Raw genomic sequence first — 18,220 nt, forward strand, 5'->3', positions numbered from 1 at the left:
GCGCAATCTTGGCTCACTGCAAGCTCCGCCTCCCGGGTTCACGCCATTCTCCTGCCTCAGCCTCCCACGTAGCTGAGACTACAGGCACCCGCTACCATGCCTGGCTAATTTTTTGTATTTTTTTTTTTTTTTTTTTTTTTTTTCAGTAGAGACAGGGTTTCACCATGTTAGCCAGGATGGTCTTGATCTCCTGACCTCATGATCTGCCTGCCTCAGCCTCCCAAAATGCTGGGATTACAGGCAGGAGCCAACGTACCCAGCCAGTTTTATCCTTTATAACCCCAAAGACCCTACACAGTAGCCACATTCCCTGAGCCTTGGTTTTTATGCATGAAAATGAAGGGGATGGACCACGAGACAGAGGGTCCCTGGGCAGGAGCACCCCCTAATGTGGAAATAAAGGAAAATCTTGAGTTCCTTCAAGGAAAATTCCAGGTACCTAGGTAGCCTTGAGAAGTAAATGAGCAACTTGATAAGGAAGAAGGTAACAGTAACTTAAAACAACAGCAAGGAAGAGATGTTTTGTTTTCTGTAGAAATTAAAGATAACATCTAAACACATGCCCTTGAGTTGTTTTTCGGAAAACTGGACCCCCACCAAACGGATCTGCTGGCACACGGTCCGTGGATGGGGGAAGCAGAAGACAGCACTCTGACTGCTGTTCTTTGTTCTACATTCTTCCATCTCCCTTCAATGCTTTTTTACCCAAAAGCCAGAGCTAATATTGGTTGTTTTTTGTTTTGTTTTGTTTTTTTGTTTTTGCTGATCCCAAATTCTTAGACAAAGCTTTACCTCCTTAAGTAATCACAAATCAAAAGATCTTTGAATCCACCCATGACTGTGGCACACTGCCTCCCCAGCTTTGGGATGTCCCACCTGTTTGGGTCAAACCAACGTGTAGCCCTTATGTACTGATTGATGACTTCCACTGTAACCTCCGCCTTCCTACCTTTAAATAATAGATAACTGTGAGCTATCTGCCAGTCCAACTCATCAGCACGAGCTGCTCAATTCTCCTTGCTTGGCAATAAATGCCTCAGTTTCTCCTGCTGTTAACCCAACATCAGCATTTGGCTTTGCTGCACTGGGTGCGCGGACGCCAGCACAGTCTGATAACAATCACATCAGTGACTTCTTTTTTTTTGTGACGGAGTCTCACTCTGCTACCTAGGCTGGAGTGCAGTGGTACAATCTTGGCTCACTGCAGCCTCAAACTCCTGGGCTCAGGTGATCCTCCCACATCAGCCCCCTGAGTAGTTGGGACCACAAGTGCCTGTGTGCCACCAATGCCCAGCTAATTTTTATTTTAATTTTTAAATTATATTTAGTTATTTTTACTCTTTATAGAGACAAGGTCTTTTTCTGTTGCCCAGGATGGTCTTGAACTTCTGGCCTCAAGGGATCTTCTGCTTCCGCCTCGCAAAGTAGTGGGACAACAGGTGTGAGGCCCTACACCCAGCCTATATCCGTGACTTTCAAACTCTGTTCCACAGAGTCTCCTCATGGGTGGTGGAGGAGGAGGAAGAAGGTGAGTACTCTATTTTCTCCCCTTCAATCAGTGTAACTCTGGTGAAATACCATTTGAATATCATCTCAAACAAGATGTGATGTTCCAACTTGTTTGAAAATTACTGGATGAGCAGCCTCTCAGGCCTCACCCAGTTGCAGCGTCTCTGGAGTCTCCAATCTATCGTTAGTTCCTCAGGAAGGGGCACACTTACTGGCACCACCGATTAGCTCTCTCTGAAACGGCTCTCAGAGCAACAAAATGCCAGAGCTGAAGGGACCGTCAGGGTTCACATAGTTCAAGTGCCTTAATTTGAATTTGCAGATGAGGAGAGGGAAACAAAGAGAGGTTAAGCCATGAGGTCAAGGTTCACAGCCAGTTAAAATCTTTAAATATCCTCAGCTTACTATGCAACTGTTCTACTCACACAGAGGCCTTCCAATTTTGAAAGTAATTTCACAGTGTGTTTCTGTGTCTTTCTTAGTGGACATGGTGAAGGAAAACAAATGAGGTCTGGGGTTAGATTTTCTTGGTTGGGGCCGCTGGAGTCCCACTGTGGTTATAGCTATACCATGAATGAGTCAGGACTGAAAGAGTTAATCTGTCAATAAAGTGACATGCTTCAGTCCATTGAACCACATGACTTAATGTGACTGGAACAAAACTCCATTATAGAGTAACAACCCCTAATACTTATTCAATATTAATTAGTACTATAGTTGGGAGTCAAATCCAGACTACCTGACTTTAAAGCCAATCCCATATGATATGGTTTGGCTGTTTCCCCACCCAAATCTCATCTTGAATTGTAGTTCTCATAATCCCCAGAGGTCGTAGGAAGGATAAGGTGAAGATAATGAGATCTGATTTTTTTTTTTTCTTTTTTGAGACAGAGTTTTGCTCTTGTTGCCCAGGCTGGAGTGCAATGGTGCCATCTCAGTTTACTGCAACCTCTGTCTCCCAGGTTCAAACAATTCTCCTGCCTCAGCCTCCCAAGTAGCTGGGATTATAGGTGCCTGCCACCACACCCAGCTAACTTTTTGTATTTTTAGTAGAGATGGGATTTCACCATGTTGGCCAGGCTGGCCTTGAACTCCTGACCTCAGGTGATCTGCCCGCCTTGACCTCCCAAAGTGCTGGGATTACAGGTGTGAGCCACTGTGCCTGGCTGAGATCTGATGGTTTTATAAGGGGCTTTCCCCTTCACTGGGCTCTCATTCTTCTTCTCCTTCCTGCCGCTATGTGAAGAAGGATGTGTTTGCTGCTTCTTCTGCCATGATTGTAAGTTTCCTGAGGCCTCCCCAGTCCTGTAGAACTGTGAGACAATTAAACCTCTTTCCTCTATAAATACCAGTCGGGTATTTCTTCATAGCAGCGTCAGAATGGACTAATACACCACATATCCTCTAAATGCAAGTCACTTTTATTATTTTATAAACACAAGACTGCTGTATTCTTTCTTTATGGAGTGTTGGTCATGTAAAGTATGCTGGGATTTTTTTTGTCTTTCAAATATATACTGGCATCCTTCAGAAGTCAGAAGTTCTGAGGATAACAGAGTCCCTGCCATATTGGGGTGGGAGGGATTGAAACAGACTTCCGGGTCTTTCAGAGAGGTTGGGTATTAGTAAAGAGTAAGGAGGGCGACGGTGCTATTTCTAACATTCACTGCACATACACTTTCTCTTTTGGGCAGATGTTCACCTGTGAGAGTTCTTCCATGAAAAGTCACCTGTGCAGGCTGTAAGATGACAGCAGCAATATATCCCAGAGAAATATGGCTCTCCTGCGCTGCACCCCCACTCCCAGCGGAGTGACTTCACAAAGGGAAAGGGAGGTCAGTGTGGCATTTCCCAGAAAAAGAGCCACCTCCCCACTGGGTGTTCAGTGAGGAAGGTGTCTCTTCTGATTACATTCCCTACCTCCAATGAGTCGAAGTTGATGAAACGACACTTCCTTCAGGCCACCTTCCCCAAATTCACCCCTCCTCACTGTGAAAACTTTTACAGGAAGTTTGCCTTGCTTCTATTCTCTCTTCATTATTCTAGGAAAAAATGCCTGCTTTGGTTTGAAAAGGGACCCTGACTGTCTTTAATTAACCACAAACCTTGCATTAATTAAAAAGGAAAATGCATGTAAAGGCGGCTACCATTCTTCTCAGTATAAAAAGTCCCCCGTGGGGATGCTCTGTGCAGAGCTTTCAGTGGGTGGCCATGGCCCGCTATTCAAATGGGAATATTTTAGAACCAGCTCAGGAGCTAACTTATCTCATATTTTCTCAGGAAATCTGAATCTTTCCAATTGGAAATGCCTACAAGCTAAGACGCACACAGTCTGATGTTTCTCTGCACCATTTTGATGCCAATAATCAGAGCAGGTGTATTCACATTAATTGGAGATTCCTTTACAACACATCTGAAAACATTTTTTTTTCCCTAAGATATCCGAGCAGCTTGGTGTTGAAAAGGACCATAGGACAGCACCTGCCAATTCTAGTTTCCTACTGAGCCATTCCTACCCACCGTTGAAGATGACATGGATCAAGAGAGGAAAAGAATTTCTGCATTTATTTTAGGACATTTCCACTGGTGAACCTAACCATTCCCAAACCCTTCAAGTTTTCCACCCTTTTGGTGGAGAACCGGGAACCAAAAGGAGCATTTATCTGTTATTTATTTCGTCTTTCATCCTGACCCCCAAGATCTCTCTCCCATTCCCCAAGCATTAGAAGAAAGTTTCAAAGGAAAGTGATTGAAAAGACATCATTTGCAAGCTTCTAAGAGATTTCTCACTTGGCTAACACATTTACTTACTAGAAGAAGATAAAGTTCCTTGCAATAATTTCATAGCAATTAATCTTGTGCTTAAATGATAATCCTATAATTAGAAGCAATTAAAATCCTGCACAAGAATGACCTGCTCAGTCAATGTCAATATCTCTGTATTCTAATGGGGTAATCTTCAAAGAGGCCCCAGAAATAATTTGCTTCTCCTCTTCCAGGGATGCAGGCGTTCAAAGCCTATCTTTAAGAACGCTTCCTCCTGGCAGGAGTCACTGAAGTCAAAGAAGATGGATGACTGATGACCCTATAAAGAACCTGAGGGCTTGGGGTATCTTAAGCAGGAGAAAGAGAAACTATGTCACCACGAGCATGGACACCAGGGTGCTTTACAACAAACACAAATGCCTCATGAAGGAAATGACACTGGCAACTCTTTGCCCTTTGCTCCAATTTGCTGCCTCCCACGCACATCTAGTGACTAAGCACCCAGAGTGAAAAGCTCTGTTGGAATCGCCGCACAGAGAACCAAGCATGAATAACAATCTGTGGGATGGCATGCTGCAAGTCTGTACATATCTGACATTAAGCTGAGCCACAGATCAGTGAGGACAAGGTACAACAGTTGGGATGTAAACAATGATGTGTCTCTTTGAGAAGATGCAACCTTTTTCTTAGCTGATAGATGTTTCTCTAAAGGATCCCAGAAGTCATGTGGCTTTATGAATTGGGTTAAAACAGGATCATTTTAACTTGATCCAGATGTAGGGGTAAAATGGGAAGAGTCACTTGGATTTGGGGTGAGGAGTGCAGTAAAAGCCTGAGTCAACTTCTATGCTGTGCTTGTTGTGTACTTCCATCATCACCATCATTGGCTCAACAGACACACATTTTGTACAAATTTGAGGCACTGGGCGGGGTACAGGAGATAAGACACCATCTCTGACCTCAAAGGACTTATGATATAGTGGAAGGAGATCAACAGGCAAATAAACACATAGGTGAAATCTCATAACACATGCTACAAAAGGCATGGAGAGAAAGTGGTTGGTTTCAGGCAGGGCATAAAACGTGAGGAGAGGCTTCCTAAAGGTAACTGGAGCTGAATGTTAAAAATACATTCTTTGGGGAGCAGGGAAAATGGCACAAGCAAAGGTAAGGAGGGAGGAAACACTGGTGGGCTATTGCCTGCCACACTGGGGAAGCTGCGCATGGCTTGGAAATCTGGGTGCAAACGAGTAGGGGACATAAAGGGTAAATATGGGGAGATGGGCAAGGTACTGGCTGCAGAAGGGGGCATGTGGACATAAGACACTGATATTCAGGAATGTCCAATCAAGGAAGAAGAGAGAGTAGATAAATCCACTGAAAACATGCCGTTATGACCCCAAAGCATATGCATTTGAATGGGATAATGTGCAGGCTTTCTTCTGGTGCAAGTGCACTGCTGTATGTTTTAGCTAAGAGGCACTTTCCCGTTTTCTTGTGCCAAGGATGTGCCTGGATGTTAAGCACCAGTGAACTCAAGGCAGGTGACTGCTAGATTTGATTTCTCTGAAGACTGTGAGAATGTGAGAGCCGGATGAGTCTCCAATGGGGAAGAACTGGGACCACTAAGAAAAAGCCAGGAGGATGCCAAGAAAGGGCTGGTCCAGTCGCATGCCCATGCAAGTCACACACTGTCAAAACGTCCTGAAGCGGCGTGTTTCCATCCTTCCGCCCATTTTAATTCCTCATTTTCCAGCACAGGAGACTTCAGCTGGATTCCCTGCCGCCATTTTTATTTCCAGCCATTATGGAAACCCTGGAAAACGGAGGGTCTGGGGAAGTGAGGACAGACCCTCACCCCCAGTGGTGCCAACAGAACAGTAATCAGAGGAGCTGCGGAGCCATCCCAGAGTAGCCTCCACTATTAATTGCAGGATAGAAATGTGAAATTGCAAGCACTTGAAGCAACAGTGTGGGCTGTGTCTGTACCCAAGGGAAACGGCTGTGAGTAATCACAGGATCTTCCCTCAGCCAGAGCCAAGGGTCAGCAGCTTACAATAGCGGGAAGGGCATGTGTGGGTGATAGAGGCAGCTGGGCAGGCTGCAGGAGCTCTCCAAGCCTCAGTTTCTTCAGTTACAAAATGATGATGCTGCTGATGCTGATGATGGCATTTTTTCTGAAAGGTGGTTGTGATGGAATATGTAGGAAAGCATCCAATCAGGGCCCGGTACACGAAAACTGTTCAATCAGTGTCGGTTTCTCTTCTCACAGGATCTCTGCATTCAGGAAACACCAGGAGCTTCTCTGGTTTGCCCTTCACGTCCCCTTTCTAGGCAGCTGCTACTGCTGTGACTGGCTGAGTCTCGTTAGCATCTCCATTTGCAAGAGGCCAGGCACGGAGAGATCATCGGATAATAAGGGTCCCCCCAGCCAGATGCTGTGACCATTTCCCGAGCTAAACGGACCCACCAATCCTCTCTGCAAGAACACTGAACCCCCCACTCGTTCTTACTTCTCCACCTACAAAAGAGAGGACACCCATGCTTGCTGTGCCTCTCCCCAGGGAAAAGGAATGCTACAACGCTTATCACTTTCAGAATCAGCTAATGTCACTGGATTCATGAAACTTCTACAAAGCCATGGAGACAAAGTGTGCTTTGTCATGAAGAGCAGTCACCCCTCTTATTATGGACTTTTCTCTACCAGTATTTAAGCCCAAACTAAAGGAAGCAGTTTCTCTTATGTGTGAGCATCATAAAGCTTGTTGGTTTTTTATTTTTATTTATTTATTTATTTATTTACTTACTTACTTACTTATTTTTAAGAGATGGAAGCTTGCAGGAAATAGAAGCTGGTGTCTTCAAAGTGGGCAGGGAACCCCCAGATCAGGGAGAGTGGGGTATCCAAGCAGAGAGGAGATGGAGAATGCAAACGGCCCACTCAGCCATTCTCCAACTCCTTGATGTTTATTTATATCATAAGTAACAGTTTTGCCAACATTGTGCCCACAACTACTACTTTTTTTGGACATGGGGTTTTGCTCTGTCACCTAGTCTGGCATGCAGTGGTGCAATCATAGCTCCCTGTAACCTCAAACTCCTGGGCTCAAGCGATCCTTCTGCGTCAGTCTCCTGAGTAGCTGGGACTACAGGTGCATACCACCACATCTGGTTAATTTATTTTTTCTTTTTGTATAGACGAGGTCTTGCCATGTTACCCAGACTGGTCTCAAACTCCTGGGCTCAAGAGATCCTCCTGCCTTAGCTTCCTGAGTAGCTGGGACTATAGGCGTGAGCCACCATGCCCAGCCTACTTCTTACACATATGTACACACACCTATATATGACTCCTTTAGCTGTTTAATTCATGTTTTCTTTTCTGCCTGAGCTATTTGGAAAATGGGGGTCATACACAAGCTCTTGGGGACATAGACCACTAGTGGCTCCCAATCCCAGGCAGCCCCTGCCCATCCATGTGAGTGTACAATTCCCAGAACCTGCCTGTGGCAGTCTGGCCCGCTGTGTCATGGCAAGTCCCATGCAGCCAGTCCCAGGTGGCTCTAAGGAAATGGTCAGTGACTCACCTCTTTAACGGGGGCCAGAGGCCAGGTGAGTGCTCTTTATGAACCAGGCTTCAGGGCCCAGCCTCAGTGCAGAGCCACAAGGAAACACAGGGTGGAGGCAGAATAATTGTCTCCTTTGGTGTGCCATCCACAAAAGGAAAGCTGTTGGTGGCCATGAACAGAGGCGTGGGAGGGTCATAGAGTAAGACGGTGGAGGCAAGGAAGCTGGACTGCCGAAGGGCTCTGATGGCTGCTTCAGTGGGGGCTTCCTTCTAGCCAAGAATGACCTCTAGAGAGTACATTTAAGTACTGGAGCAGGTGAAACAAAGCTCCAGACACAGATATCACTGCCCAAGTTTTTGGGAGTGAAGTTGAAAGAACAGTACAGTGAACTGAAGTACTATATCACTTTCTAGAGTCACTATTATTCCGCCACAGGTGCTCTTGCCTGCACACACCCTCTTCTTCTTGCCCCCAACCCCTGCCTGGTCCTATTTTCAGACTTCTGTCTGTTTTTTTGCTTTTGTTGAACCATTTGGAAGTAGGTTGCAGACATCAGGAAAAATGACCCCTAAAATATTTCCGCATTCCCGTCCATAATCACATGACCATTACCACCCAGAAATTTCACACTGGTACAAAAACATTCTCTAAAATACAGTCCAGATTCAACTGTCCCCACTGTCCCCCAAATGTTCTTTAACAGCTGTTTTTTTTCTTGGATCCAGGATCCCACCATGTGCTAAAGATTGCATTTGGTAATCATGTCTCCTTACTTTCTTTTAATCAAGAATGATCAGCCAGGCACGGTGGCTCACGCCTGTAATCCCAACACTTTGGGAGGTCAAGGCGGGTGGATCACCTCAAGTCAGGAGTTCAAGATCGGCCTGGCTAACATGGTGGAACCTTGTCTCTACCAAAAAAACAAAAATCAGCCAGGCATGGTGGCACACGCCTATAATCTCAACTACTCGAGAGGCTGAGGGAGGAGAATCGCTTGAATCTGGGAGGCAGAGGTTGCAATGAGCCAAGCTTGCACCATTGCACTTCAGCCCGGGTGACAGAGTCTCAAAAAAAAAGTAAAATAAAATAAAATAAAAAATAATTAAGGCTAAAACCATCAGATGGGAGGTTGCTGGTCATCCAGTACAACATCCAGATTCCTTATTAATTACAAACAACGACGACAACAAAAATACCTTTGCAGTGGAGGGATCCGCTAAGAACACGGAACTAAGTGGTCAAATGCAGCATCACCAACAGTGGGCGCTGTGGGTGCCCCTGAGGATAAGCAGCTTCTTGCCAGCACCCTCTCCATCCCTACACAAAGGAGCAGATATATCTGCTGTGTCACCGTTTATGTTCCTGATCTGGATCCAAATCCCATAACTAAGATTTATTGAACAGAAACAACTTCCAACTAACACCTTTTCCTTTAAGTAAGCAGCTTGGTGCATCTCCTTGCTGGCAGCCCTCAAGTTGTTATATTCCACAGCCTGCTTGTCACTGCAAAAGGTACCTGTGCAAAGCTTTTAGGCAAAGCATGCGCTACCTGCTGCGTCTCCTTACCCAGCAATGACAGAGAAGATCTCTGCTCACTGTGAATCTCAGGGTGATGTCTAGGGTTCAGGCTCTGTTCTTGCTGAAAATGTAGCTACCTGCAACTTAAAATCTTCCCATTTTAAGAAGAAATATTTAACTCAGAGCCTGTGCACACGGCTCCTAAGGATTGCGCAACTGGTAAACTGATAATTGCAGCTCTCATACTTTGAAAATGGAAAGAAACAAACTTCCTTCCAGCTCTCTCCAACTCTCACTTGAAATTCCTGACATCCTGGATGGTGCTGAGCTTCCTGAACACACTCTGCATCTTTGCCTGGAATGCCCTCTCCTTCCCTTCCCTGTCCTCCCAGCTCCACTGCCACTTCCGATGTGAAGCTGTCACCTACTGCCTCCCCAGAGCCATTGAGGCTCCCCTTCTCCCAAACTCCCACTGCACTTCAAAAAACCAGGTACAGCACGGTCTGTGTGGTCTTTGACATGGTCTGTGACACGGTCTAGGTCTTGATCATCTTAGCATCCCTGGTGCCAGGAAGAGAGCAGGACACACGCTCAATAATGTACGATCAATGGGTGAAGCAAAAAAATGAATGATTATCATACAAGGCTGAGGCTCATTTCCTTCATTCTGTAGCAAATACACCATGATAAGGTGGAAGAACACACAGAGGGAATACACAATAAGATGAGGGTGAGTCTCCGTACCTGCAGGGGTGACAGACATCGAATCGCGCAGGGCCCCAGGTAGGCAGGAGGAGTCCCTGTGCGGTAAGAGCTGGAGGAAATCTTCCCCTCCCCGACCGGAGTTCAGTTTAAAACTTCAATCTCCACATCAAATTAACAACCTCTAGTTGTTGAGAAAATGAGACTCTTCTTCAGAATAATCTATTTGTGGGAGAGATATGCTCCTGAAACAGCTGTAAAGCACCCGATATTTTTTCCATTTACTTACAAGATTAAATTGAAAATTGGTTCCCATGAGGGATTTTTTTTTTTTTACTACGCCTATAAACCGAATTTACAAAACACACCAGAGTGTAGAAAACCAATTACAATCTCCTATAAGAAGAAGAAAAAAAACATGCGACACCATTCTGATAACATCAGCACCACTGCCCGAAGGCAAAAAATAAAAATACACTGCTAAAGCAGAGGGCTTTCCCATAAACACCCCACCAAGCTAGAAAGAAAACTCACCTCTGACTGCAGAGGGTGGTTTCCATCCCACAGCAGAGCTCCTGCTCAGAGTTTCTATGTTACTTTGGGATTACTGCGTAAAATTTGCAATTTGACACAGGTAAGACACAGCTGGAACTAACCTAGCAATTAACACAGCTGCTCAGTGTTTAGGTTTAAATGCATTTTCCGAGAAATCACTCATTATTTGGACCATAAACGCTGCGTGTGATGGCTTATGGTTTATATTTGTGTTCTCATGAAAGCCGTCACCAGGCTAATTCCCACAGCCCTCTACCTCTCTCAGTCGGAGCTCTCTTCCCTCTCTGCCTCTCAAATACCTACAGTATTCAGTCGGCCGCTTCTCCACGGGTTCCTTCCATCTCTGTCCCCTTCCCCACACTCAGCACCTCCCAAGGGTGTGCTATTTCATCACCACGTTCTTGGCGCTTAATTTTACATGGATGTGGGTTGTTCTTTATCCTCTTCCTGTGTTACTCTTTTCTCCCCTGGTTTTAAGTCCCATGTTGGGACTTTCCGTGACCTCAGAGAACCTTGTGGGGTGCTGATTGTGGGTTCAGCAAATATTTATGGGTTTATTGTTTGTTCCAAAGGAGACTCTAATTAATAAGAGAGACTTGGAACATTCATAGCCTATGTACTGAAAGCAAGGCTGTGGAAGCCAGGCCTGGGCTGCGGCCCCCACTACATCACTTTCCACCCTGTAACTTGGAGTGATTTTCTTCCTTTCTCAGCTCCTTTGCTCATCTCAAAAAGGAGGATAATAATAGTATTTACTTCATGGGATTGTTTGGGGAGTCAATGAAGCAATGAACATAAAATGCTGAGCACAAAGGTCCAGTCCTATTAACAATAAATATAGAGCAAGCACTCAATAAATGGTAGCTATTGGTATGAAAACATTTCTCAAGATAAACTCATGCCTGAACTATTTGGTTGGGAAATGGTGCAGGCAGGTACTGGGGGTGGGGATGCCATCCATCACTGGCAAGTGCTGCCCCCAGGGGGTTCTGCTTAGTACCACTTGCGGCCCTTTTATACTGAAAGAAGATGAGTCTGATGTCTTCTATTTGGCTGTTTAAAACGATTCCTAGTAACTAATATGGGTACTCCTTCCTTCTCTCCCCTCCTCTCCCCTCCCCTTCCCTTCTCTCTGTCTCTCTTTTTCTTTTTGATGGACTCTCGCTCTATCGCCCAGGCTGGAGTGCAGTGGCACAATCTCGGGCTCATTGCAACCTCCTCCTCCCAGGTTCAAGCGATTAACCTGCCTCAGCCTCCTGAGTAGCTGGGACTACACGCGCATGCCACCACACTTGGCTAATTTTTGGTATTTTTAGTAGAGACGGGGTTTTACCATGTTGGCCAGGCTGGTCTCAAGCTCCTGACCTCAAGCGATCCACCCGCCTCGGCCTCTTAAAGTGCTGGGATTACAGGTGGGAGACACCGCACCCAGCTGTAAGTACCTATTTTTCAAAATTTTATCAGCTACTATAGTTATACAAGGGCATTAACACCAGGGGTTGCTGGGTGAAGGGTGTACGAGAACCCTGTACTATGTGTGCAACTTTTCTGAAAATTTTAAATTACTTTAAATTTAAAACGTTAAAGATGTAATTACTAATTAGTTATTTCCTTGAGCCTGACTTTCCATACTTAAGATTGGATTCCCTTCACACACACAACTGTACTTCAAAAATAGACTCCAATTCTTATGGATACTGTCATCAAAATATCTTCTCTCTGCATCTGCCATTTAAATATTTAGCCATCCAATTTACCATCTGTGTGACTCTGGGTGAGTCACTTCATTTCCTTGTGTCTCTGTTTCTTCATCTATAAAGTAAGGATAATAAAGTCAACTTCTTCACAGATTTGAATAAAAGTTAGTACATAAAGTACTTAAAAAGTGGTCCTGTGGGGGAAGCACTGAGTAGCTGTGAGCTGCTGCTATTATTTGCTATGGTCTGAATTCATATCTTAAGACTGGATTCCCAGTGTGATAGTATTAAGAGGTAGGGCATTTGGGAAGTAATTGCTTTGGGATATTTCATCCAAACGCAGAGCCTTATAAAAGAGATAACAGGGAGCAAGTTTGCTCCTTGCACCATGTGAGGACACAGCCTGCCTTCCTTTTCCATGTGAGGACACAGTGAGAAGCGCCATCTATGAAGCAGAGACGGAGCCTTCACCAGACACTGAATCTGTTGGGGCCTCGATCTTGAACTTCCCAGCTTCCAGAACTGTGATACATAAATTCCTATTATTTATAAATAACCCAGTCTAAGGTATTTTGTGATAGTGGCCTGAATGGAATAAGACATTATTATTATTAAACTTGCTGAATTCACATTCCTAGAGTGGAGCTATAGCTCTACGAAAATTTGTAAACTAATTCTCAAGGGACTTGGCCCAGATAGTTGCCATAAGTAATACTGGCTGGCTTTCACATGTAAAAAGTCGACGTCCAACCCAGTGAAAGGTATTGTTCCTTAAGCTGATTCTACAACTGTGAGTCAAGTTCAACTCTTGGCAATAGTAGAGGAATTAGCCTGATGTAAGCTCTAGCACGAAGAGGTCTGACCTTTCTCTTCCACCTGTGTACCTGTGCCACTCCAGCCAGGGCATCTGCGCCTCTCTGTGCAGTTTTAGATCTGCAAGGCTGTGGAGGCTCATAGGAGAGACTGGAAGGTTCAGGCAGTACGTATGGTTGCTGCTTTTATTACCGAAGACGGCACGGGGTGTGTCCAGCATGCACAGCGTGCATGTTTTCCTTTATCTAGAAACACAAAGAATGCCAGCTAAACATTTAAATGCTCTGTCCAGGCATTCCTGCCTTACAGCGAGCCATAAGGTAGCCACATGTAAACCCATAATTAAACTCTGAATATTCACCTGTGATGTCTATTCTATTGCCAACAGCAGTCGCTTTGGAAATCAAGGAAAAGGTAAGAAAAGCGTAGAAATGTTTAGCCCATAGGCATTCTACTTTATGCCCCTTGATCCCTTACCACCTATGAACACTAGGTGTTATGGTAATTTTCCCCTTGACTGCAAAATCTGCTCCCCCATACGTGGTTTTGACAATGTGGAAGCCTTAGTAGAAAAGAGAAACAAGAGCAAGGCTGTGATGTTGCAGAGGGGTCTCATGGCCTAGCTCATGGCCCCCAAGGAACACCATCTTCCTCTGGGCAGAGAGCAGCAGTTCCCAGTCAGAGGGGCCCTGGCTGTTAGATAAGGGCAGAGTGGATTCCAAGGAAAGCATCAGCCCATTAAAAAGAAATGCAGGTGACAGCCACAGCCCCAAAGGCATTATAGGGATGGTCTTGAGAAAATAAAAGAATTTCTCTAAAATCTACAAAAAGTCAGAAGGGATTCTGTATCTATGATAGGGATTTCATTCCCAATTCCATTCTGACCATCAGCTATAGCTGGTTTCAAGGTTATCTGGAGGCAAACTGTTACTCCCTCCTAGCGATACCTTGGAATCCTGTGGTTTTCTTTGAGTTCTTACCTGAGAGGACAGCCCTGGTTCGAACATTTGCTTATCTTTCAAAGGAAAAACCTGAGGATGTTTCCAAAAGTAAGCTTTTCTTTGGAAGCCCCCATCTTTCCTTTTTTTTCTTAAACAGATCCTCCTAAGCCTTTCTTCTATGTTTTCTGTTATCTAAACATAATAGATTAGCATCAGTCTTTCCATGTTTATGACAGCTTCAAATTCCTAGATACAAATGGAAGATACCTTTGCTGATCAATTCAAGATGAATGCCCTTGTCAACAAGAGTAATGTATACAGTTGGTCCCTCCGGGACCCCCAAGTACAAGGAAATAGGCTGATGCCTGAGAGTTCAACCACACACCAACATGGAGTGGGTCATGGTACAGAGAACTCAAGTCATCTTGAGGACACGGGATGGGTCCTAGGCCAATAGGACTCCAGGATAACTTGACTGTGTGTGCCGATTAACCGAAAGTGGATTTGGTGGGAAAACCAAAGGAAAAGCTACGCTATGGCAGAGCCCACCCAGAAACAGCCCCGAGGAGGGAGTAACCAGGCCCATGGACAGGGAATTCCGGTCACCTAGCCAGGCTGTTTGTGGGAGCTGTGGTAATTACAAGCACAGTATCTGGAGTCAAATGCCTCCGTTCCCATCCCAGCTCCTCACTTACTAACTGTCACACTGCAAAGGACTGATCTGTCTCAGTGTCCTCTTCTGGAAGATGAAGTTAATAACCAGCTAGGTGTCAGGTCTAAATAATTCATCTATGTGAAGTTCCTAGCACCATCCCTAACACAGGGGAAGCAAAAGCACTCAACGACTGTTGCTGTTGCTGAGGTGGATTTATTGCGCCATCACAGCCCAATGCCACAAAACACCTGGGTCATCCATCCATTTGCCTCCTCTTGTTCTAGTTCCACTCCCTCCAACAGCATTTTGATTAATTGGCTCCCCTGACCCCCTGTCACCGGGAGGAGAGTATACAGGCCATGCTGTCAGAATAGTCCAATCCACACAGTGGTTGTGACTTCGTGTGACATTGAGTATTTGGGAATTTGGGTGTACAGACCCGTATCCTGGGAGGTGTATTAACGTGAGGGTTCAGAGGCTGCAGGGCTCCCAGAAAGTGATGGTTCCACCAGGGCAACTGCCTCTCCAGAGGCCTCAGGGCATACAGCTCAGCCCCCACCCTGCCTTAATATCAACCTTCATCCAAATGCCTGCCCACGATGCTGCTCCGGGATGAGCAAGCCTTACCTGTGACATGGAGCTTTTCATCAGCAACCTCAGCCTTTAGGTAAATCCGCCCCCTCTTCTCTGTGTGATCCATTCCGCAGAGGCTGGGGACATTGATGACGCATTGCTTGTGAACGTTCATATCGCAGGCTGTGAATCAAGAAAGCAGAGGGTGAGCTGGGCATATGGACTCCAACCACCGCTCCTCAGTGTTTTGGTGCACGAGCAGAAGTGAAAATGAGTTACCCCCAACTCGATACTTTGCTATACTGTTTTTGGTGACATAAAGAACTGTTAGCAGATGTCCTGTACAGCACAGGCTTCATGTGAGTGACAATATCCTTAAAATACCCATACCATATTTGCTCAATCTTCACTGAAGCAAAATATCCCAGCTTGGCCTTCTGTGATCGTTTCAAATATTTAACAGTATACAAAATTCACACAGGTAAATATGTACAAAGCTCAGCTTAATTAATATTTTATGTACACAGAGGCAAAGTAATATGAAAATTTTAAACATAGGATTTTTTTTTTTTTTTTTCTTCAGACAGGGTCTCCTTTTGTCTCTCAGGCTGGAGTGCAGTAGCATAATCCTAGCTCAGTGCAGCCTTGAACTCCTGGGCTCAAGCGGTCCTCCCATGTAGGCCTCCTAAAGTACTGGGACTACGGATGTGAACCACTGCTCCCAGCTTAAACATAAGACTTCTTTCTAATGAATTCTGTATGCTTTTCTGGGCTTACCACTGAGAAACAGTGAAAATCTGCAGATTGAGTATAGAAAATTCATTAAATTTTCCTTTCCTCAGCTAACCTTGTATTTTCAACAAGGTTTAAGTACACTGCCTGTGTTTTTTTCCCCAAAGAACTTGTATTTGGTATTTTAAACCTGTCTTCAAATATTTAAATATTATTCCAAGTAAAACAAATACCCGCCTAGCATGATCAGCCACTCCTTACAGCTGACATTATGTGGGTGAGACAGGGGGAGGATAAAAAAAGATCAGTATTATTGCAATGAACCAAAGAAACCCTGAAAAGAATCCTGTGTGCCGGAAACAAACAGAAGACCGTGTATAGGTGTTCTAGCTCGATCGTCCTTGTACCTTTAGGCTTCCAGAAGGAGGGAAGGCCCCTGGAATCCTCACGAATCCTTGCCAGGAGGCTAATAAGGTTATTCTGTAATCATCAAGGTGGGGTCTTCCTCTCCGTTTCATTTGGAGTGTTTAATTTTAACATGACAAAGTAAATTGAAAAAGCATCATGAATAATGTATACTGCTCCGATTAAAGACTGACAGCAGAATGATGGACATGCTGAGGAAAGAACAATTAGCTAATTCACAAAAGTGGATGCTATTAGGCTTCCATTTCCAAGGCTAACTATTCAAAATTCTACACCTCGAATTTAGCCAATATAAAGGCTCCTGAAAAGCTGTGTTATGAATGTCGCTTGCGTTAACCATGTCGTGTGTTTAAGTGTCCCGGCAAAATTTGCAATGTGAAGGCAGTAAATGCCAGAGCCTCTGGAAAGCACACAGGCAACGGGGAGGGTACGGGAGGTGAAAGTGCACTGGGCCGTGTTCCAGTCTCTGCTGTATATCTTGGGAAGCTCATTTGTTCTAACTTCATTTCCAGCTCTACAAAATGAGAGGTTGGCCCACTCGAGTTGTTGTTGCTCACTGCCCCCTGACACCCTGCCCCATCCCAAGTGGAACTCTATCTAGGATTACAATTGCACAAGGTGGAAGGGCACGGGAAGAGGCTTTTTCTCTGCAGAATTTAAGGTTAGTAGGGGTTGCAGTTCTGGGGCTCATCAAAGGAGCACAGGCGGCAGCCACAGAAGCCTTAAGATTCCTAAGAAAAAGAGTTTAAAACAAAACCAAACAAAAAAGCATTGGTCCAGGTCAGCGGTTTTCAAAATTTTTTTAGTAAGGAAACCATTTTGCAAACAAAATCTAAAGCAGAATCTAATTATGTAAACCACATGAGTGTTATTTTATTAGCATCAACTCAGCTAACAAACGCAAATTTATATCATATATTTATTATAAAGACATTCAAGGATCACCAGTAAAGCCCTCCGATACAAACAGAACTTTGAAACCAGTGGTTAGGGATGCAAGTTGATGTCTCAGACCAGCCTCCACATCTCATTTATTTTTGCATTTTGTTAAAGTGGTACAGGATCCAAAACTCCTGATTCACACAGAAAACTATGTACAAACAGGAACAATGTCTAATGGTATGCTTCCCCATCCCAGCTGACTCTTCAGTGAAGAGGATGCTGTAGCAGAAACCAAGTTCTGCCCAAGGAGTGAAGGTTGAGTATGTAACATGTTCGAATGTTTATTTTGTTCCCAGTTTTGAAGTAGTTAAAATATATATACAAATGCACTTAAGTTGTAAGCCCTCGCAGAACCCCTGAAACCCATATCTTTGGAATCCTAGGTTTTTTTTTTCTCTAGTTTTTTGAGACCAAGTTTCACTTTTGTTTGCCCAGGCTGGAGTGCAATGGCACAATCTTGGCTCACCGTAACCTCCATCTCCCGAGTTCAAGCTAGTCTCCTGCCTCAGCCTCCTGAGTCGCTGGGATTACAGGTGCCCGCCACCACCCAACTAATTTTATATTTTTAGTACAGACAGGGTTTCACTATGTTGGTCAGGCTGGTCTTGAACTCCTGACCTCAGGTGATCCGCCCGCCTCGGCCTCCCAAAGTGCTGGGATTACAGGTGGAAATCCTAGGGTTTCTTGAAGCAAACAAATATGGCATTTGGTTGTGACGCTGTACAACTCTGTAAGGTGAAGAATCTCTGTGTCTGAGAAACTCCATCTACTCTATAATGCTCGTTTATGTTCCTTTTTCTACAGTTTGCTCATGTAAGATACAAA

At 44.7% G+C, this 18,220-nt stretch overlaps 1 protein-coding gene across 2 annotated transcripts in view; it reads right to left on the reverse strand.

Annotated features, from left to right (window-relative positions):
• Positions 1–18,220, reverse strand: part of PRKCA (protein kinase C alpha) — a 516,290-nt gene that overhangs the window by 150,710 nt on the left and 347,360 nt on the right. For both annotated transcript variants that reach the window (XM_050762434.1, XM_050762435.1), the window contains exon 5: positions 15,350–15,478. In XM_050762434.1, the coding sequence (XP_050618391.1) occupies positions 15,350–15,478 (129 nt within the window). The remainder of the gene's footprint in view (positions 1–15,349; positions 15,479–18,220) is intronic.

Source organism: Macaca thibetana, chromosome 16 (genome assembly GCF_024542745.1).
Source record: "Macaca thibetana thibetana isolate TM-01 chromosome 16, ASM2454274v1, whole genome shotgun sequence".
NCBI classification, from domain to species: Eukaryota; Metazoa; Chordata; class Mammalia; order Primates; family Cercopithecidae; genus Macaca; species Macaca thibetana.